General features: G+C 50.5%; 2 protein-coding genes across 5 annotated transcripts; both read left to right on the forward strand.

Annotated features, from left to right (window-relative positions):
* The first annotated feature begins 1,045 nt into the window (after positions 1-1,045).
* LOC104068360 (uncharacterized) lies at positions 1,046-18,653 on the forward strand. Of its 4 annotated transcripts, XR_008452071.1 has the most exons (5): positions 1,046-2,127; positions 4,925-5,045; positions 5,849-9,490; positions 10,442-11,277; positions 17,494-18,653. XR_008452071.1 is itself a non-coding variant. In XM_054078922.1 (3 exons), the coding sequence occupies exons 1-3, from the start codon at positions 2,061-2,063 to the stop codon at positions 7,038-7,040; spliced, it is 1,380 nt and encodes a 459-aa protein (XP_053934897.1). In that variant the 5' UTR covers positions 1,046-2,060; the 3' UTR covers positions 7,041-10,398. The 4 variants fall into 4 exon arrangements, 1 of the variants encoding a protein (XP_053934897.1); XR_008452072.1 differs by lacking the exon at positions 10,442-11,277; XR_008452070.1 differs by lacking the exon at positions 17,494-18,653 and having other exon boundaries at positions 10,442-12,007.
* On the forward strand, positions 12,025-21,283 carry CCL17 (C-C motif chemokine ligand 17). Its single transcript, XM_054079075.1, has 5 exons — positions 12,025-15,862; positions 16,840-16,844; positions 18,553-18,724; positions 19,387-19,492; positions 19,855-21,283. The coding sequence occupies exons 1-5, from the start codon at positions 15,655-15,657 to the stop codon at positions 19,967-19,969; spliced, it is 606 nt and encodes a 201-aa protein (XP_053935050.1). The 5' UTR covers positions 12,025-15,654; the 3' UTR covers positions 19,970-21,283.
* Positions 21,284-21,766: the final 483 nt, after the last annotated feature.

The following is a 21,766-nucleotide window of genomic DNA, read 5'->3' on the forward strand; positions in this document are numbered from 1 at the left end:
GAGGCAGACTTACCGTGGGACAGGGAGGGAGGTATAGCAAGTGGGTTGGGAGAGACAATGCCAGTTTTCTGCCAGCTGCAGCCCGGGTTTGTCACCGCTCATTGGAGCTGCCTGCTCCTGTCGGAGCATATTCCTGTGCCTCTGTTCTCCTTCTGGTGGGTACTGCAGAGCTTGCTGGTGTCTTAGACTCATGCCACTGCCAGTGCTTGAAAGAGCTTGTGTGTCCCACAGAGCCGTGCTGGGCTGTGTCTGCCCTCCACCCTCCTCCTGCAGTATTTCCTTGCACCACCTCCAAATCCGACTGTCAAACCCACTGGGAGTAAAAGGGGGGGTCTCCAAGAGTGTCCTGGAGGACTCCCCTGCCTGGTAAAACACCACCATCCCAGCCTGCACAGGAAAACCAGCTGAGTTACCCTGCCAAAGAGGTCTTTGTGAATAAAGGCATAATGCCCGTGGCAGGTCATGCCTTTAGCAAACAGAATAGCCACCCTCTCACTTCATGTCCATGCTGGAGCCCTTCCTCAGCCTTACCCATAGCTGCCAGTAACCCCTTTGCAGAAGAAGCAGAACCTGTTTCTTCAGGGGAGATGTGAGCGTGTGTGGGCTGTGCCAGAGCTTCCAGCAGCCCAATAGCCTCAGGCAATGCCAGATGCTGGGAAAAAAAAAATTCTTGTAAGGTTCTGCCTAGCCTGAGAAAACACCATTTGGGAAAAGAGCCAAAAACCAGCCCAAGAGCATGTTGTGTTCTGGCTGGATCAGACAGGCTTCTTCAAGGTCTTAATTTTATTTTATTTTATTTTATTTTATTTTATTTTATTTCATTTCATTTCATTTCATTTCATTTCATTTCATTTCATTTCATTTCCTTGAAATGGCTTTATATTCTGCTATCACATAAACCATGGCTGAAGTTACGGGCTGGGAATTTCAGCAAATGTTTTAAAAATAGCTCATAGGGAAATCAGGGGGGTTTCATTCTTTAGGAATAAAATCCTAACTGGAACTGTTGGAATTTCCCACAGCACAGAGAAGCCAGATTTCCACCAGCTCTAAGAAAACTCCAGGGAAAAAAAAAGATTTTGAATCAGCCACACTGTCTTGGTTTTGACCTTATCTTCATCTTTCAGTGGAGGGAGTTGGCAGAGGAAATTTGTTATGTGTTCTGCTGGGACCTGAGATGAAAGAGAAAGTAAAGGTGCAGGATGTGACTGCTGTGATGGTATGTCCGCTTCGGACCAAGCTTTGTGCCAGTGCCGGGAAATCCCCCAACCAGCCTGGTGGCTTGCAGATCTGGACCACTTACTCCATCTCTTGGCATTAGACAGACCCCAATGCTGAGATCCTGCCATACACCGAAAGCCGGGGCTGTCGCAACAAGCACACGCGCCCGGGGAACGCGGTGCTGCGTGGGGCGGCCAGTGGGTCCCTGCTCACCCCGCGCTTGAGTGATGCTCCAAAGAGGCAGCCTGACCTCGCCAGCCTAGTTGATGAACTTGTGATCCCGATTAGCAAATGCCGCCTCGTTTGGCCTAACAACCAGCGCTGCGGCTGTAAGATGGCTGCCAAAAAGGATGGGAATCGCTGCTTTTGCATTCGGGGTGAATAACGAGCTTCATGTGCATCAAGAAGCAGCAGGTTAGAGGAGGGGGAGCTTCGCAAGCCAAAGGACAGTGGTGCCTTAGCACAGGCTGTCTGGCCCAGAAACGCATCAGTGGGAAAGGAGGATGGAGCAGCTGACTCCTGAAAGTCCCTGCCGTGTATAATTTGCCAAGGAGACTGGAGCTGCCCTGCACGGCTAAGAAAACTGATGTAAGTGTAACTGGGGAATTCCAGGAGCCGCCTGGCTTCAGAGCAGGCAGTATTCCCTCCCCTGTCCTTCTTTTTCCTCCTCCTCCTGTCGTCACTGTGAACAACAGCTGAAACCCTGCCTCAGATTTTCATAATCCTGATACGAGCTGCAGCAGCTGTGCCGATCCAGGGGATGCGATAAGCAGCTGGCAGCGGGAAACACTGCTCGAAATCCTTCTCCGTCTGCCCTCCCTACTGCTGACCACGCGAACATGAAGGCTTTTTGCCTCCGGATCCTGTTTGCGCTGAGCATCTTGCGCCTGGTGATCCCGGCAGGAGGTGAGCCGCAGCTCCGCTTGCCAGCCCTGGGCTCCCCAGGGGAGCAGTGAGGGGCCGGTGATGGGCGAGGGGAGGATGGAGATGGTGCTGGATTGGGCAATGGGCACTGAGGGACCTTTGTGGATTGTGCGAGATCTCGTAGCAGGATCAGGATGGGTTTGGGAGGGGGCATGGAAGCTTACAGCTGTGATCCTGGCAGTGGAGACATCCGAGCAGCCCCGTGACGGCTTTTGTCACTCCTGAGGGTAGGTGAGGACAGCATCAGAGAGACTTTCTGATGATCATATTAGAAATTAAGTGCGATGCATTTCTTTTTCCCTTTTTTTTTCATGTTCCCCAAGGATATGCCATGGGGGTAGACCACAGCCTGCCCAAGGGTGGGTGTCTGTCCACAGAGGGTCCTGGTCCTGAGGATGCTGGTGCTCCCATCGCCGCGAGGCGGGGGATGCTGTTGCCTGGAGCTCCAGTGCCCACGCAGTGTGCATGTAGTGTGTACATATGTGTGTGTGTTTGCACAGGTGGGAAATGCTCTCCTATTCGCCGATCTTTGTGTGTTCCTGGGTGGTGCTGAGTGGGGCCCAAGGGCCGGGAGGAGGTGGGCCCACCTCTCCCTGGTCTGGGCTGGATTTAAGTTGCCCATGGCACAGAGCAGTGGTTGCTGCCCAAGGCAGCAATTAAGCAGGGTGTGTTGCCAAGCTGGCAGAGAGATTTGCGACAATCAGTGCAAGCAAAGCTGGACTTTGCCCAGGACAAAGGGATGATCTATTCCCACTACAGGAAAGGAGCAGAGAGCCCTTGAGATCTGTACCTGCTGCCACCAGATGGGAGGGGTGAGGGCAGCAAGAAGGGCAGCTGAGGATGGAGATTCTTCCTCTTCTGACATTTCCATGCAGGTTCTCCAGTAAAGCAGACAACAGGGAAGCCAAGCATCTTACCCTGCCCTGGGAACGTGCTGCCTGCTTCCGCACAGCCTGGCAGCACTTGCTGCGGCCAAGCATCCTTCTCCTATAAAGTGACAAAATCAGGCTGGCTCTGCAGAGAGAAAGGCTGGTGCTGCTCCCTGGCCAGGGTCGCTTTGGGAACCCTGTTGAAGAGCAGGTACCGCTGGCACCCGGTGTGTCTTTAAGGAGTGGTGGTCCCAGGTGGATAAAATCCCAGATCTCAGGTGTCTCTGTTGTCCCTTTGGCAAAGATTCAACTCAGAGAAGCAGGGTTGTGTGCCCTGGGAGGAGGGTGATCCCCAGGGCTGGCTCTGCACGCCCTGTGGAACTGCTTTCTCTACGGAAGGTGCTTTCAAAGTTCCTCCACTCTGGGAGAAAACAGGAATTCAATTAATTGCAAACCATTTATTTGTGATGCCAATAACTGGCAAATCAGTTAACAGTTACCAGGGGGCCTTTGGGAGCAGTCCCTGCCCACCACCTGCCATCCACCTCCCTGACTGTCCACAGGGACAGATTTGGCCCCCTTGTTGCTGTTCCTGTTTCATTGAACAGCGCTCCCGAAAGACAACCAGCAGTGTGTCCTGTGGATAATGAGAGTTAGTTGGGAATTCAGTCATTCCTGAGTGAGCGTTCATGACCCTAAAGTGCCACAGGAGACATTTTGGTGTGAAAAAAAGAGGTTTGTTTTAGCATTACAGAGACGTAGAGATTGAAGTGTACTTCTTGTAGAGAGACCACAGGATTTCTTCATAACTATGGGTTTCTCCAGTAAATAAATCAAATGAGCTGATGATTCTCCTGTGGCGATGCTCATTCTTGCACCCAAATTCTTGCATTCCTAACTGAACTGCATCAAATTCACCAGATTCATTTGGGAATCCGAGACAACAATTTGTAGAGACTGCATGATCTAAACTGGACTCCATCTCCTTTCTTCACAGGGGGTCACGGATAAATCACAGCTTGTTTTGCAAAGTCTTGCCCAATGGAATATTGGAAACAACTTGCCAGGCTGCATTGTGCAACCTCCTTTTGCTTGGCAAACGTTGTTTGGAGGGTGGGCGTAGGAGCAGGAATGAAAGGTCCCCAGTACTGTGACCGGCTTTGCCCCTTGAAAGGGTCAAGAGGGATCTTATTTTTCCATTTTTGCAAAATGAAAACCATATTTTCTGTTGGAGTTGGAAAAGAGATTTTTGGTGAGGAACTGTGCTGTGAAGCTGAGTTAAGAGATACCTATGGGACCAATGCATTTTTCACCAAAGGATTTTTTCTCTGCACTTTTCTCTAAGTGGCACTTGGAGACCACAAACCAGCAGAGAAGCAGGATGCTCACCTAGAGGGGAGCTCCCACGGGAGGAAGAAATATGACTGATCCAGATAAGGAGAGGACAAACATCCTGCCCTCTGAGCTGCACCGCTTACACCAAGAGTCTGTGGGTGGTGGTTGAAGCAGTGTTTCAGAGGATGAAGAAATATGTCTTCTGGGCACTGTGCTAAAAGCAGTCCTCCTGTGGCCAAGGGGCTGAGGACCTGCAGGTCCAGGTGCTTGCACAAAGCATCTCCAGCCAGCGCTTGTGCATCCTCTAAGGCAAGATGCAACAGTGCCCCTAGAGCCCCCCAATTTTCACAGTACTTTTTTTTTTTCAGTTTTCTGGGTATCTTATCACCTGTTTGGGTGATAAAAACATTCATGCCCCTGACAGGATTTGTCTTTGTCTTATTTTAGCAGGGATTGGAAACTTTCATGGCAAACTTTGGACTCGCCCCCAAAGAAGGGCAAAAAGAAACAGTGCAATTTTTTTTATTGTACCAAATGAAAAGCCAACATTTAATATGTCGAAAACTTTATTTCAGGGCAACCCAAAGCACCTTTGAAATGTTCAACAGAATGTGGTCGGTTTACATCTGAGATATCGGCAAAGAGGATAAGGAGCTACCGCAGGACTGAACCCAGCTGCAAGAAACAAGCCTTCATGTAAGCATTGCCCCACCACCACCTCCTTGCCTTGCACCCTCCAACACCTACTAAGCATAAAACCATCAGCAAATGCCTTTGCTTTGGAATAAGGAGCAGTCTGGAAAGAGAGTGGAGGATGGGTGGGTTTTTTCCCTATTTAAAAACTGACAGCCTCCAAGTGAGATCACAGGGGCTCACATGACAGGGACAAAGCGATGGGGGAAGGGATTGATGTACTTGCTGGAAGAATGGGGCAGAGGAAGCACACAGGGCTCACGTGTTTCTGTGAAAGCAGGTATTTTCTCTGGACACAGATTCAGGCTTGTGAACATGACTGGATGAGATAAACTACATTTTTTTCCCAAGGATAATTGTTGTTTTTTACTTACCCTGGAGGTGAGGCACCATCGAGACCACTTTATTGCAGCCCAAGAAGTTGTTCCGAAGTGAAACTGCTGGGCTAACCTTGGAAACTCTGATCTCATAGAGTAAAAGAGAAAGTTTTAGCTCCATGTATGCTTGTCCCTGTAGCTGGCAGAGCTTCCTGCTCTGAGCACCGGAGGCAAACACTGCATCCAAACATCAGCACAATGCTTTTGAAAGAGAAAGACTTTCTAGGGGAAAACCCTTCACCCATGAGTCACGGTCGGCCAGATCTCAGAGGCACCTGCTTTTCCTGAAATAAATAGTCCATCCAACCCCCGTGGTGTTTATCAGGGAGCTGAGAAAGTCAATGTTGTTGTCTGCACGCCTTCCCCATGGTGCTGATTGTCTAAACTACTGTTTTCTTTATTCAGTAAGCGATCCCTTTTTATTCTCAGATTTATTACCGTGAGGTCCGTGGAGCTTTGTGCGGATCCAGCAGCAGACTGGGTGAAGAAGATTGTAGAGAAATTGGATCAGAAAAAAGCTACAGAGTCCTCACTTCCACGTGATCCCAAGTTAGCAGCCGCACCAGAAGGGCCTGGTATTTTTCAAAAACATATCGGTCTTACAGCAACAGTGCCACCTCAAGCCCCCACTCCAACTATTTTCTTCCAAGGGACTGGCACAACAGTTTTGGAGAGAACATATGTTCCTGCTGACAGGGTGGAGGCATCCAGCAAGTCCCCACCAGCCTCGCAGAACACCACACAGCTCCACGCAGGATTGTCCCCTGCGATACGGGAAACCGCTGCCCGCTCTGAAGTCTCTCCAGAAGCAAACAGAGAACCCCTAAAGTCTGCACCTTCAACAGCTTTTGCAGCAAACACGGTCTCCAGTCAGCCCACCCTGCACCCCCCGGCTCTGGTGCATGGCTTTGACAAGGCTGTAGGATCTATGGAGGAAGCTGCAGGGGACACTGCAAATGCTACGGCTTATGTTCAAGACATGACTTCTCCTAGCTCAAATTCAGACCCTGTGGTCATTACTAAAGGGTCAGACCATCCTGTACATTCTACAAATGAATCCCTGGATACTACAAATGCAAGAGTCGACACACCAGAAACTGCTTCTAGTAGATCTAGTTCATTTCTCCCCTCCATCCTGGACAGCAAGGGGATCGCCACAGTCCCAGCCACTCCAGTCCCACCAGAGATTACTTCAGCTTCTATTCTAAACCCCACAACTGCCATAGGTGAAGGTTCTTCTGCCCGCACCAACAAGGTTGCCAGGTACTCTGCAGATGCTTTTGGTACTAAAACATTTGGTTATTCATCGTCCGTAGGAAAGCAAGATCCTTCAGATATGTTAGTTTTTACTAGTCAAGCGTCCTCAGGCCAAGCCAAAGCACAGGTGACCACAGAAAGACCGAACAATCTGCCTCTTCCCAGCTTCTTGTCAAGATCTCAAATGAACTTTGTCATCCCTGTTTCTGTGGTAGGGGGTCTGATGGCTTGCAGTGTTGCTGCTGCATGGCTGTACCTAAAATTTGGAATCAAAGCAGAAGAAATGTCAAGGGAAATGGTACAGGGCTTGCTCTACGAGAAGAGGGGACATGAAAGCAATGCTTATCCAATGGAAGTTGTCTGAGGGCTTTACGGTGTGCACATACTTGACCTAAACTATATGTGCGCTGCTGCAGGAAAAAAGTTTCTGCTGAACTGGTGACCAGTAGAAAGCAAGGCAGGGAATAAAAATACCAGAGAAAACTGATTTTTTCTTGCAAGGCAGAATGTCCAAAAATGTATATAAGTCATCATTTACCAATGGTGGTGTTTTGGAAAAAAAAAAAATCGGAGGCATTTTGTCTTTCTGGCACTGTTACACAAGAAGGTTGTTGCTGTTGTAGAGCTGCTTGGTGGCTCTTTGCCAGGCGTTGGGCAGAAGTGAAATTTCCAAATTGCTGTTGGGAATTTTTCTGCGTTTCACCTTGGCCCAGCTGAGAAGCCACCTACTCATTCATGCTATTGGACTTGGACTCTGCCAGCTTGAGCAATCCTAACACCAAAACCACACGATTTGCACTTAACAAGCTCTCTGCTGCTTCTTTCTTTGCACCTCAGGTTGCTGCTCTGTCAGGCCGAGCCTGATGCTGGTCATCAGCTGGGTGCTGGCTCACCTTGGGCTGGTCGAACACCCCGTTTACTCTTGCTGGAGATTTGAGTGGTAGTCCAGCTTTTCAGACAGAGGTGATGAAAACTGCATCTGACTAGAGGACTGAAGATCAGTGCTACAGGTTTCACGTTCAAAGGAGCCGTCAACCTGCAGTCTATCTCGTCTCTTTGAAACCAGGCCACCTTTCTCTCGACAGCTGTGGGCATTTCTTCTTGCAGCTTTAGTGTAAGGCTTGGTTCTTGGCAAATAAACTGCAATAAATCTCTCTGCTAGCTGAAGCATCAGCTGTGCCCAACCAGGGCAAGATAATGTGGATGACCTTTGAAAATGGGAGAAAACAAGGAGTCACCCAGTAATTTGCTATGCCTATGAAAATACTGGAGGGGTTTTGCTGTTCTCTGCAAGCACAAAACCTAGGAAAAACTTCCTTGGAGGAGCTAAATGCGGTTCCGGATTTAGTCACATAGGGATTACTCCACCACAGCAGACACACCATCCTTTTGGTCCCATATTCAGCACATTTGCTGAGCCACAAAAAAAGCACAAAATGCCTGTTCATGGTCCTACATTTCCGCTGCATTTTAGTTTTTCTTATTTTTAATACTTATCGCCGGACTATTAATGCACCATAACAGTACCAGGGTTCTTTTTAACCCCAAATGGTTTTGATTTTAACACATTTAGAGGTTGTTGTATGTAAGCCTTATCTTTCATCTGTGGTCAGTTCCTGAAAGCCCTTATTAAACATTGACTCCAGTATGAATTTTGCTGGACCATGTAAAGGTCTTCATGATATGATGTTTCATACATAGAGAGACATATTAAGGGCCAGATCTTCCTCTATCCAACCTCAGTGGATGAGGCACAAAGGATGCTTGTATAAAAAGAAAGCAAAACCGTGTAATAAGGAAAATAATCAAAGAAGAAATGATGGGGCAGCTGTAAAGCAGACCTAGAGGAAGGTGGCCTATGAGATCCATCAGATCCCACCTTCAGAACATTCATCCAGCCCTGCAGGTGGAGAGGACAGACTGCGATTTTGTCCGGCTTCTGCTGTCATTAAAGCCCTTATGTCTGCATTTTCTTGACTTGAGAGAGGGGAGTCAGGGATCCACCTTGGTCTTTGCAGGATGCAAACAGATGAACTGTATTTATGGATTTGGGGTGAAAGCCATCCTTGTGCAGGAGCACTCCTGTGCAGCCCAGCTGTGCGACGCTGGCTGGGGTTGGTTTACCTGGAGGGTAAATCAGGGGCTGTTGGCGCTGCCTCCTCACCCACCTGGCTCATGCGTGCCTGGGGACTGCGGCCTCGCAGTTCGTCAAGCAGTGTACTATGGCATTATTTTTATATGAAACATTAGAAACCTTATTTTTATAGTGAAGTGTTTTAGCCATTTGAATGTATGTAATGTCCTGTTCTTGCTACGGAGCATCGCTGTGTCGCGACTTTTCTGGAAACACTGGAAAACACTGTGCCTTCTCTCTTTTCTTTGCTGGTCTTGGATGGCTTGTGCGTATCCATGGGAGCTGGATCACTCTCCAGGCGCTACAGCAAATGGAGTGGACACTTGTCTTGTCTGGCTACAAGTAAAATCCTTGCCTGGAGCAATTCTGGGAAGATGGTTGTTTACCCGGCAGGTCTGACCACTTTGAGTCCCACTGCAGAATTTGTAATGGTTTTGGCTCCACGGCTGACTCCTACCATCTTCCAGCTGCCGCGGTCATGTTGGTACTCATCAGGAGGAGCTGCTCCTCCAGTCTGGATTCATCCTTGTGCTCACCTTGCTCCCCTCTCCTGCTCCCAGGGCTGTTAGCAGGCAGGACACTGGCACCGCTCATGGAGGGCAGTTAAAACCCAAGGCAGGACTGGACCCCTGTTCTTAATCGCCTTATGCTCTGCAACAGGCAATTTGGGAGAGCAGAAGGTGAGTGTCGGCTCAGGAGGAAGAAGCCTGGGGGTGTCACCATTTCCTGGGGCTCAAAATATCATTTGCTGTAGAGCACAATGGCTTTTACAAGCTCTGATTCATTTGTGTATCCAGTATAGATGGGGGGGGTGTGAAATATATATTTTCTGTACCTTTTTTTAAAAAGTAAAAGTAATAAAGTCCTTGTGTTAGAAACTCTTGTTCTCAGCGGGTCCAGCCTAGAGCTGGGTGGCCAAGCCTGGTCCTCGCAGAGCTGTGAAGATGAATGCGTGGGATTAAACACTGCGGGGAAAATCTCAGCATTGTTGAGAGATGGCAAAGCCAACACAGTTGATGTGGCCGAGTTATTGCTCCACCTCTTTACTGTTAATGGGCTTCAGGCCTGCCAAAAAATTGTAGAGAGTATATTTTCTCACAGGGAGTCATGTTTCCCACTCTGCTAAGGCAATGCTGAAAACCAGACAAGGTTTTATTTAAGCAAAGCCGCAACCAAATGGAAACCCATAGAAAACAAAGGTTACGCTCCAAGTTGGTTCCGTAACGGGTTGAGAGGCCAGGGGCTGAGCTAGGACCTCTCCCACCTCTGCCAGGCTTTGGGCTGCTCTCATGTGCTCCTTTAGTGCTGAGGAGGAGAAGTGAGAAAGGCAATGCAATACAAGAGACAGTGCCCAGGGTCACGCCTGGAACGGGATGCTGGAAGGAGCAAGAGGGTCAAGGATGAGGCTCTCCCCTACGTCCCAGGAGCCCTTGTCCTGGTCATGCCCTGGCTTCACCCTGCACAGCAGCTCTGCCGAATGCTCCGGCACTGCTCGTGCACTGGGAACATGGTGAAGATTGTGAAAGCTTCCTCTAGATGAATAACCAGGGCAGAAAGGTCATCGGGGAGGGGTTAAGAAGCTCTGTGGAAAGAAAAGCACTTTTTTTTTTTTTTTCTCCTTTTTGTTACAGGGAGAGGACGGGTGAGGGAGTGAGGAGCTGTGTAAAAACGTCAGCTCCAACAGTGATGAAATCATTTCCGACGTGCAGACCGAGTGCAGGCGCCAGCATGGAGCCATTCAGGGGCTGTGGCTCTGGAGCACTGAAGGAGCTTTTGGACACCCTGTCTGTTGGCAGTCTGGTGGCACATCCTCTTTGCTGCTGCTCCTTGGCTTCTCTATGTCTGATAGTGCAGGGAAAGTCCTGGTAGGCAAAGGACATCCAACTATGGACCTCCCTGTGCTCTTCCTGGAGGTCTCGGGGCTGCCTCAGGTGTAGAATTAGGCCCAGGAAATAACCAATGCCAAGTCTAGCGTGCTCAGTTGGAACAAGGCTTGCCTTCTGCAAGTAGCACGCTGGACTCATGCGCATACCTTGAGGTTTCCTCCCTAACCATAGGAGCCAAGAGGGGCCATGGTCATGGTGTGCCCCTTCTGATCCCTTGCTGACCCACGTCTTTGGTTTCCAGCTCCACATCAGTGCAAGCCTTCTCCACCACCACATTACCTGGCTGTTTTGATAGAGATCACTGAAACTCCAAACAGGCTCCCTTCCATGCCTTCACATCCCTACGGGATCCATCCAGTGGCACAGGGGCAGGTCTTGAGGGCACTAATTGGCCTTAATCACCCTGACCAGCCTCACCTGTGGATGGACTCCCACCCCACAGCCTCTGCCCAAGGCCCAGAAGCCCTATTTAAACCTAGGCTGGGGTCTTCATTCTCTGCTTTGGCTGTGCTGTAAGAACGTTGGTTTGATGTCCTGGCTGTGAGACTGTCTCTTGGATAGAGCCTGGATCTAGGTAGTAGGTAAGTTATCTCCTGGATGGGTGGATGGACCTTTTGGTGTTGTAGCCCTGTCCTCATCTCCTGCTGGTGAGTGGCCATCCCCCTCAATGGATCCTGGATCTGGTTCTTCACTTTGGTATGTCTGGAACTGTTGATGGACCCTGTTACCAGCACCTGGCTCTACTACTTGTGTTCAGACCCTGTGGGACGTCACCTTGCTGGTCAGGGCACTGCCTGTGCTGGGGTCACCCTTGTTCCTGCCTCATCCGCTCTTGCTGTTCCCTGCAGTCTGGATGGGGCAGTGAGACACCTCTGGGCACCTTCTCCAAGCTCCAGCTTCTCTCCAGGATGATGTGTGAGGGGCATGGTTATTGCTGTGAAGCAGTGACCCAGCAGTCTCCATTCTCTCAAGTTTGAGACTTGGATTGTGACGTATGTCTGTCACTGCTCGGTGTGGTGGTTGTTTTATGAATTCCTGCGTAAGCACGCCCGTGCCTCCGCTCAAGCCAACGTACCACCGCTTTCGTAATGCTGGCTTAGCAGAATGCAGGACGGCCCCTCGGTTTTGGTGGCTTTTCCCTTGAATAGTTGTGGTTCTGCTGTGTGGCTGTGGTTCTTGAAGGATTTGTGTTTGCTTAATCTCTGCTTTTATGAGCACTGCGCCCTGTTCGCGTCACTGCAAGGGCTGCTTTTGTGGCTGTAGAACCCCTTGGGTGGTCAGGACTTGCTATGGATGTACCCCTTCAGTGACCATCTTCCTTGTCCCATGTTACTGTAGCTTTGCTGTGAAAGCTGAGCAAAAGCAGCTCTCCACTACTGCCTTGAGCTCAAGGAGCCCAAAAAAAGGTCAAGGTTTTAAAAAAAAAGAGGACTCACCAAGCACCGCTCTCCCTTTTTCAGTGAGAGAAATGCCTTTCTCCTTCTCTGGAGAAAACTGGCATTGCATAATATTCTTTGGGTTTTTTTTTTCCCTTTTCATTAGTGAAGTGGCTGCTTCCAGTTTCTGATCCAGGTGCACCCATCCCGTCTCTCTCCTTGCCCATTGTGTTGAGGGTTTCCTGCCGAGCTGCGGTGGGTTTTTGCTCTGTCCCCTGTGTCGGTGGGGCAAGCTTGTCCAGTGACCCTGCAGATAAACCCCTGGTAAGGGCTCCTGGGCACATCCTTCCCGCAGCTTCCATGTCTGTTGACACGAGGCAGGACTTACTGCACAGGATGTGGCTTGGATCACCAGCTGCCAGTACTTGGTGGTCCCCAGGGTCCAGCTGTAGGAAGCAGGCTTTGGAAGAAACTCTTGTTTTCTTCATTTTAAAGTTGTCTTTTCAGGCTGTAAGTGCAGGCGCAGTTGTATCTGGAGTCAAGGGGTAAGCACTGGCTCTGGGAACAAATAAGAGCATCACCTTTGGTTTGTAATTGTATCCTGGGTCAACTAGAGCTTCAAAATGGACTTGGAAAGACCCTTGAGTGAACACCCCCAAGAAACGTGGAAGGGCTTCACACTTAGGAAGCTGAGGTTTTAATAGAAGGAAAACTAGGTTTCTTGTTGTAAATGGAGACGAGCCAAATTGACTGGGTAGAACAGAAGACAATAGGGAACAGTTTACTCCTAATCCTCCCACTGCCTCCTCGGAGACATGTTTCAGACACTTGGTGATGCTCAGCAGCCTCTCTGCTGTGTGGCTCTGTTTTTCAGCACAACTGTGTGCACGTGGTTGTCTGCTGAGACCCCACTTCCAAATGTGGGACTTATTCTGCTCAGCTCCTTCTTCCCTGCACTGGCACCACCGCTGGCAAAGGCTGCCCCAGAGATGCCCCCAGGGCTTCCCCTCTCTCGCAGAATCAAGAGGATGCTGTTTATTTTTTTTATGTAAACAAACAAATTTTTCAGAGCCCCCTCAAATGAAAGGGGAACCTGAGCCAGCAGCGGGGGTTTCCAGCGCTCATCTGTTCATGACTGCACATCAGCTTCTCCCTTCCCCAAAAAGTAAAAGAACAAACATGAAGGGGGCTTTGGGGAGTCGTGAATCTATCTGGCTGCAATAACAGTGGCCTGAAAACATGAGAAAGGGGAATCGGAGCGTTCCAGGCCAGATCTTCTGCCAGATTAAGCGCACACAACTCTGCAGAAGCAACATCTCCACGAGTATTTTTACTTCTCAAAGTCCTCTCCATCCAGAGCACTCTCTTCCTTCTTCCCTGACCCTGCCGGCTTGGTGCCCCTCTACTTGTTCAGCCACCAGCACCATGTGCTGCCCTGGCCACCCACCTGGAGTAACTTCCGTAGCTGAGGGGTGGTTGGGTGAAGCCTCAGGCCATGAGGAGACATACCGTGGTCTTACAGCAAGATTATGCCTATCCATTCCCAAATCCTTCTGCACTGACCAGGCTGCAGCCCTTGGGTGGTGGCTTTGCCCCAGACATGGTTAGGGCAGGCTGTGCGCTCCCTTGTTCTGAGGCCACGGGGGAGCCTGCGCTCCCCTTGCTCGAAGATGTATGCCATGGTTGTGACAGCATCGTGCCACCTGCGTTTGGCCCCGCTTCTCCGAGCGCACTGCAGGAAAGACAGAAGTTCATTGTGAGCAGCAATGTGGCCCACGTCCCCACCTTGGCCCATGGTCCCAGTTTAGCTGCAGCTCACAGTGTGTCGTGGTCTCTAAAAAGCTGTCTACTGGGATGGCCTCTGTGGGATGGAGGCTACTGTGGCACCTGGTCTGGGGAGAGGCTCCTGGAGTGGCACTCGAGTCTGCAAGGGAGCCTGCGGCAGAGCGGAGGTGGCCAAGAAAGGAGGGGAGCGCCTGCAAAGCTGTGGGAGAAAGGCAAGATACTTGCAGGGATTAGCAGGAGAGCACAAGGAGTTTACTACAGCCCAGGGAGACTCCAAGTTGCTGGGTGGAACACACGCAGGAAGAAAAGGTGCTGACCTTAGGGATTGTGGGACCTGTTAGAGTTGCTTTATTTTTAGTCCTCTGGTGGCCACACAGCATGGGTGGCCTCATGCCAGCTCCTCCTGGGCCAAGCCATGCTTTTGAGACACAGGGACCCCATCTCTCCACAAGAGCTGAGCCAAAACACAGCAGCTACAGGGGTTTGAGTATGTATTTTAATAGCTTCTGCTAGGTTGGGAAGAGCCTTGGCTCGCCCTGCCTCAGCTCTGTGAGCCTTCATGGGCAGAGGTGCATCTCCTGGGGTTGAGGAGACCTGGGCATGACCAGAGCAGTTCTCAGTGTTGGGTGGGTTTTCCCCCAAGTTTTTTAAGAGGCACCCAGGGAGGACACAGTCCCAGGCATGATGTCCTGCTCCACTGGGGCTGCCACTATGAAGAAGGGCTTGAGGTGGCCCCTTGGGTATCTCGCAGCACATGAGGGGAGAGTGGTGCCCTGGGGATCTGCTGCTCCATGCTTCCACTTACAGCCTGGGGAAAAAGGGAAAATAGGGAAATAACCTTAAGAGCAGGAGGTGTTTGTAACTGGCAAAGACCTGCAGAAGGGTCTGGTGGTCTGAGTGGCTGGGTGAGGAAGGAAGATTTGAGCACAATGTGGAGAAACCATCCCCAGGTTCAAAGGCTGACCTCCTTCCTGCAGGTCCCTGCAGCATCTGGGAGGCCTCCAGGCTGCAAAGAGAGGAGAGGTTAGAAAAACATTTAAGAACTTTGAACACCATCTTTTCCTTCCATTTCCCTCAGCCTGATTCAGCCTCCTGCCCTGCCCTGAAGCCTCGGGGCTAAGCGGCCTCATCTGCAAGGGTGGCCTTGGCTGCACCCCCTTCCTCTTTCACCCCATGCTTCTCGGATCTAAACAGGGATTTTTGGTTGAATATTTGTGTTCTTCTCCATAGGAACAGCATGGAATGCGAGGCAATTTCTGGCAGTATTTGATATCTTGCAGCTTTTGGGCTGCTGGGGGCCGCTGGCAGCAGCGGTCGCTGTGTTCCTGCTTGATGCTCCCCAGGGAGCTCACAAGCCATCCAGCCATCTCCAGCACGTTTGTGTTGGCTGGGGGCTGAAAAGTGACTTTGCATGGGCTTTGCCTTTCCTATTGATATGAATCCCCTCTCTGTGGGTTTGGGATCCCTTGAGTTCATGCTTCTGCAGAAGCAGATTTTCTTCCCTCGTGGACCCTGTGGCTTTCCAACAGACCCGTCTCAATAAACACAGAAGTTGCTGAAGTCTGTCTGGGCTTTCTAGGTATCATCTTGGTTAGTAACCCTGAAGATCTCACACCATGTGGAAATCCCCTTGGCTGACAAAACCGTACCGGGCTTTCATTTGAATTTGGTCAAAATTCTTTGGAAGTGGGCTAGTGTGGGAAAGACAACTGCAGCACCTCCTTGCCTGAGCTCACAGCTGAGCTCCTCTGAAGAGGCAGAGGACCACACTATGAGAAAGAGCCGTCACCAGCCACTATGCCCAGTGCAGAGATGGTCCTGGTGCTCACAATGCTTCTTACCCTCTCTCCATGCTGTGATGTAGATAAGGCACCTCATGGGCTACCACTGTGGGTCAAGACTTGTCTTCATTCTGTTGGGGAAGTCAGGCAAGAAATTCCAGTGTGGAGCGTGCCTGACACACTGTGGGTCTGGAACCAGAGGTCTTATGAGCACCAAGAGGCAGGTGGAGCTCTCTGAGGTGCACCAGAAGGTACTGCAGCTTGAGGGAGCATTGTCCTGGCTAAGCACACAGAGAGGTCTCCTGCCCCAGTCCCATGGTGTATGTGGATCCCTACCAGCTTCTCAGCTGTTGTCCTGAGCAGGACCAGGTCCCTGCAGGACCTTGCCCTGCCTGGCTCCTTGGGAAGGATTGGCCTAGAGCATCCTTTCTACTTGATAGCATGTTCTGGAGGTGCTGTGCCAGCAGTGCAGGGTGGCCCAGGCCATCAGGAGCCTCAGCTGAGGCCAGGAAGGAGCTTTACCTGATCCATGCTCCCTCCAGTTCCCAGACCCACAGGGAACAGACTGGCCCCAGAGACTTCCCACCTCTGATCCCTCCAAGCAGGGCCCTTGTGAGGGGAGGATAAACATGGCAGGGACACTTTGGACCTCAGGATCATGTTCTTTCTTGTAGGTAAAGACCTGGTTTTCTTCTGCCTTCATTTCTTTTTCTCTCCTGTGCAGTTGTGTTGCCATCAACTTTATCTCTTGCTGAGTAATTCTGCGCTGCTTAGATGCGTGATCTCGGCACAACCAACAATGAATTGATCAGAAACGGGTTTGCTATTGTAGCCGTTGGCCCTATACAGATAGATTTCAACATCATCTTAAGTACATTTTCAAAGCATTTGCTGGTGTCTGGTGTCCAACCCAACAAAAGGGTGACTTCTTTCCATTTTATGAAAAACCTTCAGGTGACTTTGGATTGCCATTGCCTTTGTTTCTATTTGTTTGTCTTGATTCTGCACAGAAATAACAACTGCTGTTAACACCCCTCCTTTGGCTTCTAATAGATCATCTCATGCCAATTGGTTTTGTAGCACCATCTGATCTAGAGATCTACGTTTGACCCCTTTTCTGTAAGGTCTTTGTTATCTATCATAGCATTTGTAATACTCTTTCCCTTGACACATCTACTATTGCCTTTTCCATTATTCCCAGCCATGGTAAGAAGGCTCTGGTGAATTTATGGAAGTTGGTTATTGCTATATTTACCTTTGCCTTTTCAGTCGTGGTGGATCTTGACAAAGGCTTCCTTGAGCGAGGGTCTTGGTGTCAGTGTCACAGACCGGCAGCCTCAGCGTGCAACAACTTGTGCTTTTCCATTTTCTTTGGCATTTATCACATGCAGAGGATCAGCACACCCTGTGAAACTACTAATTTTCATGATTACCCACTCAAACCCCCCCACATAATGTGTCAGAGAACATTTCCCATCTCTACATTGTTGTTTTTTGGTTTTCTTCATGCCTACCCAATTTAATTTCTAAAGGTTGATTCCCACCAAACTTTTTGCTTTTATCTGATGTCTAGAAGGTGTGGTGACTTTTGCGTTGTTGGGCTGGGGAAGGTGGAAGAGCCAGGGGGGATGCAGAGACTGTATAAGGGGGATCAGGGACTGTGTATCAGGTGTTTTCTTCCTGCAGAGCCCTTCCCTGGGGAAAAGTGGTGTTCGAAAGCAATGATGCCATGCTCAGCTCTCCTCACGGCCACCCTGCTGCTGTGCCAGACCATAAGACGTGACGTTCTGCAGACATCTCCTATACTAGAGTTGTCAGCATATTTTACTTGTTTCCTTCTGCTTTCTCTTTCCAGTGAAGTCGCGCAAACATGAGATAATCTTCAAGGAAACCTGTTTCTACCTTTCTTCTCCTCCAAGAAGCCCTGGCTTGCCCCGTTCCCAAGCCACCACCAGGACCCCCTTTGTGCTCCCACCCACCATCGTCCCATGTGGGTTTCCACCAGGTCCTTGCCACCCCTTTCACACAGACCTGCTGCATCTCACCTTCCCAGGAGGAGATAGCTGCATGGAAGCTGGACTGATGCCCACTAGTGCCCTGTGGAGCTGCCTTTGGTGTCTGTGCTACCCGCCTTTCCTGCCCTCGGGGCTCTCTCCAGGGCCACTTTCTTGGGGTTGTGGTGGGGTTTTTCCCATCTCTCTGCAGAAATTACCTGTCTGTGCACTGTCTGTTTGATGACCACAAGATCCCATCCCTCCAAACTTCTCATTTTGATCCCATTGCCAGTGCGGGAGGCAGAGGAGGCAAGACTGGAGATCAGACCCGGCATCAGACCCAGACTCTCCTCAGATGCCCTGTTGCTCTTGCCCCATTTCTTCCTCTTCTACAATGCCTCCTAAACACACTAAAATCATCTCTGCTCCTGGGTCCCTCCTAGCTCTGTCCAGTGTTTTTTCCTGGCTGACAACATCTGTCTCACCCCATCCCAAGCCGAGTGCTCCAGCAGGTCCGTGCCTAACGCAGCACCCTTGGCACGGCCAGGCTGGCTGGGAAGGCGCATCAGTCACTTGCCTTTGACTCGGGCAAACCAGCAAAACCCATCAATGACCTGTTCCTGCTCAGAGATTTTGAGTCATCTCTCCCATTAGAAATACACAGGCAAGCATTATACGTGATGTCTCACCTTCACACGAAGTTGTTTTTAATCTGCTCTCCCGGGTAAATCTCAGTTCTTCCAAAACTTCCTGGAAGCCCCTTGAGGCTTTTCTACAGAAAGCAGAAGTGGCTGCCCCGCTCCTCAGCCTCTTCTACACATCGCTGGACGTGCCCCCCAAAATAAATGACGACAGAAATCCCCTCATCCCTGGGAACAGGATTCTTAGAACAGGTCCTGAACTTTAGGGAAAGCGGTTAGAGTGGGTGGCGTGCTGAGGATAAATTACGGCAGGGCCAGAGCCAAAGCCACAGACACCAGGCAGAGCGGCACAAAACAAGACCAAAGAAGAGCCCCTTCACAACCACCATGCTCGCTGCAAGGACCATCCTGCTTGTGATGCTCCTCACCTATTCCTTGCACCATGCTGCAGGTAAGGCACCTCCTGGGCATCCCCTAAGGGTTAGAGCTTGGGTCCCCACAGGACCCAAGTGTGCACATGTCCTGTGCACATCCTGGAGTGCAGGAAAGGATGGAGAGAGTAGGGGGTGGCCTCAGCAAAGCTGGCTGCAGGGCCAGTAGTGTGGGTTGAGCTGTGTCCTTGTGAAACAGAGAGGTTCCTCTGCAGAGGTGACCTCAGGGGCTTGAGGAGATGCTGTGCGAGCTTGGAGGATACTCTGGCAGCTGTTCTCCAGGTCTCAGCTGGATAAAAAAAGTGGTTGAAGGGTGTGGGGGGAGCACATGTGGCTGTTTGGAGCTTCCTAAAACATCTTGCAAGTTGTGCTCTTGCCTTGGAAGCCCCCAGAGCATTGTTCCCCACAACGAGCACCCTGACCTCGCTGGGCTCTTGGGCAGCTGTAGTGATGTGGACTGTGAGGTGCCACGTCCTCTCTGTGCTGCTGTCTGTGTTTCCCAGTCCTGTGCTTGCAGCCATGAAGGGAAATAAATCCCTATCATGGTTTGCTGTGGGAGCTGCCGAGAAATTCTATGGCCTCTGTCCCGAGTTCCATTCCCTGTGGTGTTGTTGTCAGGCAATGCAATTAGTTGTAAAATGTTTCCAAGGGTGTTCACAATGTCTGTCCCTTCCCTTCACAGCCCACTTCACGCCCACTGAATGCTGCTTCGAGTATGCACAAAAACCCGTCCGATTCGTGCAGAGTTTCTATGAGACACCCCGAGACTGCTCCTTGCCTGCGATTGTGTGAGTACCCCAGGGATTGCCTCTGATCTCCGGCATGGGGACAAGGCTGGGAGCTGGAGCAGCTCCCCCATCCCATCCTCCTGTGGAAGCACATGCCTGGGAGGGGCTGCAGTAGGAGAGCAGCTCTGTGGGGTGGGCAGATGGAGAAAACCAAGGTTTTGATGCTTTCTGCAAATCCCAGTGGCTTGGGAAGACTCAGACATGCACCATCAATGGTGCAAGAGTAGGGCTGGGGCTGCTGGAAGTCATTTCCAAGTCTGCACCCAGGATGGGGCTATACACAAGGAGGAGGGGAAGTAGTGCACGGGAAAGGGAGAGCTCGCAGCTCACGTTTTCACTCTTTCCTCACTTTCTCGCTGCAGAATTGTGACTCCCACTGGTGCCAAGATCTGCGCAGATCCCAAGAAGTCTTGGGTGAAGAAAGTCATGAAAAGGTTTCAAAAGGAAAAAATGAATCTGCCACCATCCACAGCCTGACCCACATTTACTCCCTCCAGAGGTGGGAGGACTGGACTTGTGACACTTCTCTGAAGTGTCCCATGGCTGTGGGAACTGGTGCTGCGGACCCAGCCAGCTCATTCCTCAGCGGGACCGCGTGTCCCAGCAGCACGGAGCAGCTGTCCATGCCAGGATGTGCCCAGTGGAGCAAATATTTATAATAAAGACTAATTTTCACAAGCTACTCTTTGAATTTTTCCTGATTCTTCAGAACAAGGAGCAGATCCTTCAAGCCCAGGACACGGTACAACTGAAAAAATGCTTTGCCACAAGCATGTGTTTCTCCAGGCTTGGAGCAAACTGCGCCCGGTCACAATGTGCTTTGTTGGGAATGTGGTAGTGGGGCCAAGTCTTGACCCCCAGGAGAGGTTACCCTTGCCCAGAGGTAAGGTTGTATGTCCTTAGAGCGTGTTCTCAGCCCTATGGGTGCTGCAGGTGCTCCAGACTTAGGTGGGTGGAGGTGGAGGGTTTAGGGAGAACATACAGATCTGCCAGACCTTTAATACCTTGTCAGCTTCCAACTTTGCCCATGGCCACTGCAAAACAAGTGAGGGAGATGAAGAACAATGTCCATAGAGCCTTCCTTCAGCTGGAAGGGAGCAGAGGTGCCCAGCTGCTGGTCCAGCATTTGACGGGAGAGGTGCAAGTGTACATGGGAAGACCTCAGAAAGGTGAAGGCAAGAACTGGGCTAAGTGCCACGCACCGATTCTCAGCCTGAAGCTTCAGGGCTGCATCGGTACTGAAAGCAGGCAGGGGGACAGGGAAAAACTATCCCAAGTGGCATTTTTGCCCACAAATCATAGCACCATGGGATAAAGCAGTGGTGGAGAGGAAAGCTGAAGCAGAACCAGATTTTGGAGAACAAACATCTTCCGGATTGTGCTTGGCTGGTTATAGACAGACACAAAGGTTTCAGGGTCGCAGCTTCACAGCACACTAACACTGAGGGCTGTTGTCTTCTGAAAGGAAAAAAAGGATGTGCAAGTAGCCGTGCATGGCGATAAGGGCATGGACAGCCCCCCAGTCTGTCTGTCGGAGACTCTAAACATGAAACCAAGCAGTTTCCCTGGTCATTTGAATTTCAGGATTGCAAAGACTATTTCTCCCATCTTTTTAAAAACACCACTGATACTCCAGTCAGACAGGCCCACAAGCAGAGTATTACAAGTAGATGACACATTGCTCAAGAAGGAAAAGCAATTCTTGCCTCGGCACACAGCTAATAAGGAAATTTTTGACTTGCAAAAAGAACTGTGTTGGAAAGGTGTTACAAGACGCTACTGCCAATAAGAGAAGAGAATGTTGAGGGTGGCCAGCGGATCATCCAGGAAGGTTATGGGGATGGCACACTGCACCCTCTATAAGAAAGGTGGGGATGGAAATGTGGGATAAGCGCCATCTGCCCGTACTGCAGAGTGGTCCCTGCTGAAAAAAAAGCATCTACTCCTCTGTTAATAAACATTCTGCTGCACGTGCCAATGTTCTTCCCAAGGATTTCACTACACCAATGACCCTTTTTTGGGTGATGGGGAACGGAGTCGGGGTCATGTTCAGAATTCACCCAGTCCTCAGGGACCTTCTGCTCGGGGACCACTCTAGGAGCTGATGGAGGACTTGCTGCCAGGTGGGAACCTTACTGAACATCTGGCACCAGGACCCAAGCTGCAGGAGGTGGTCCATGACAAAGGACACTCGTGAATCACTTCCAGGGTCTGCCCACAAGCATGTGCTGGAAGCATCCTTTGTCCACTACAGCTGGCAGGGCTCAGCCACGG

The sequence above is a fragment of the Cuculus canorus genome, chromosome 13 (assembly GCF_017976375.1).
Source record: "Cuculus canorus isolate bCucCan1 chromosome 13, bCucCan1.pri, whole genome shotgun sequence".
In the NCBI taxonomy this organism is placed as follows: Eukaryota; Metazoa; Chordata; class Aves; order Cuculiformes; family Cuculidae; genus Cuculus; species Cuculus canorus.

What these genes read in the sequence shown, in the direction of transcription:
- LOC104068360 (XM_054078922.1), top strand. Translation starts at nt 2,061, where the DNA reads ATGAAGGCTTTTTGCCTCCGGATCCTGTTTGCGCTGAGCATCTTGCGC. An exon ending in CCTGGTGATCCCGGCAGGAG is followed by an intron (nt 2,128 to 4,924) that starts GTGAGCCGCAGC and finishes ACTTTATTTCAG; the next exon opens with GGCAACCCAAAGCACCTTTG. An exon ending in TGCAAGAAACAAGCCTTCAT is followed by an intron (nt 5,046 to 5,848) that starts GTAAGCATTGCC and finishes TTTTATTCTCAG; the next exon opens with ATTTATTACCGTGAGGTCCG.
- CCL17 (XM_054079075.1), top strand. Translation starts at nt 15,655, where the DNA reads ATGCCCAGTGCAGAGATGGTCCTGGTGCTCACAATGCTTCTTACCCTC. An exon ending in TTCCTTGCACCATGCTGCAG is followed by an intron (nt 18,725 to 19,386) that starts GTAAGGCACCTC and finishes TTCCCTTCACAG; the next exon opens with CCCACTTCACGCCCACTGAA. An exon ending in TGCTCCTTGCCTGCGATTGT is followed by an intron (nt 19,493 to 19,854) that starts GTGAGTACCCCA and finishes TTCTCGCTGCAG; the next exon opens with AATTGTGACTCCCACTGGTG.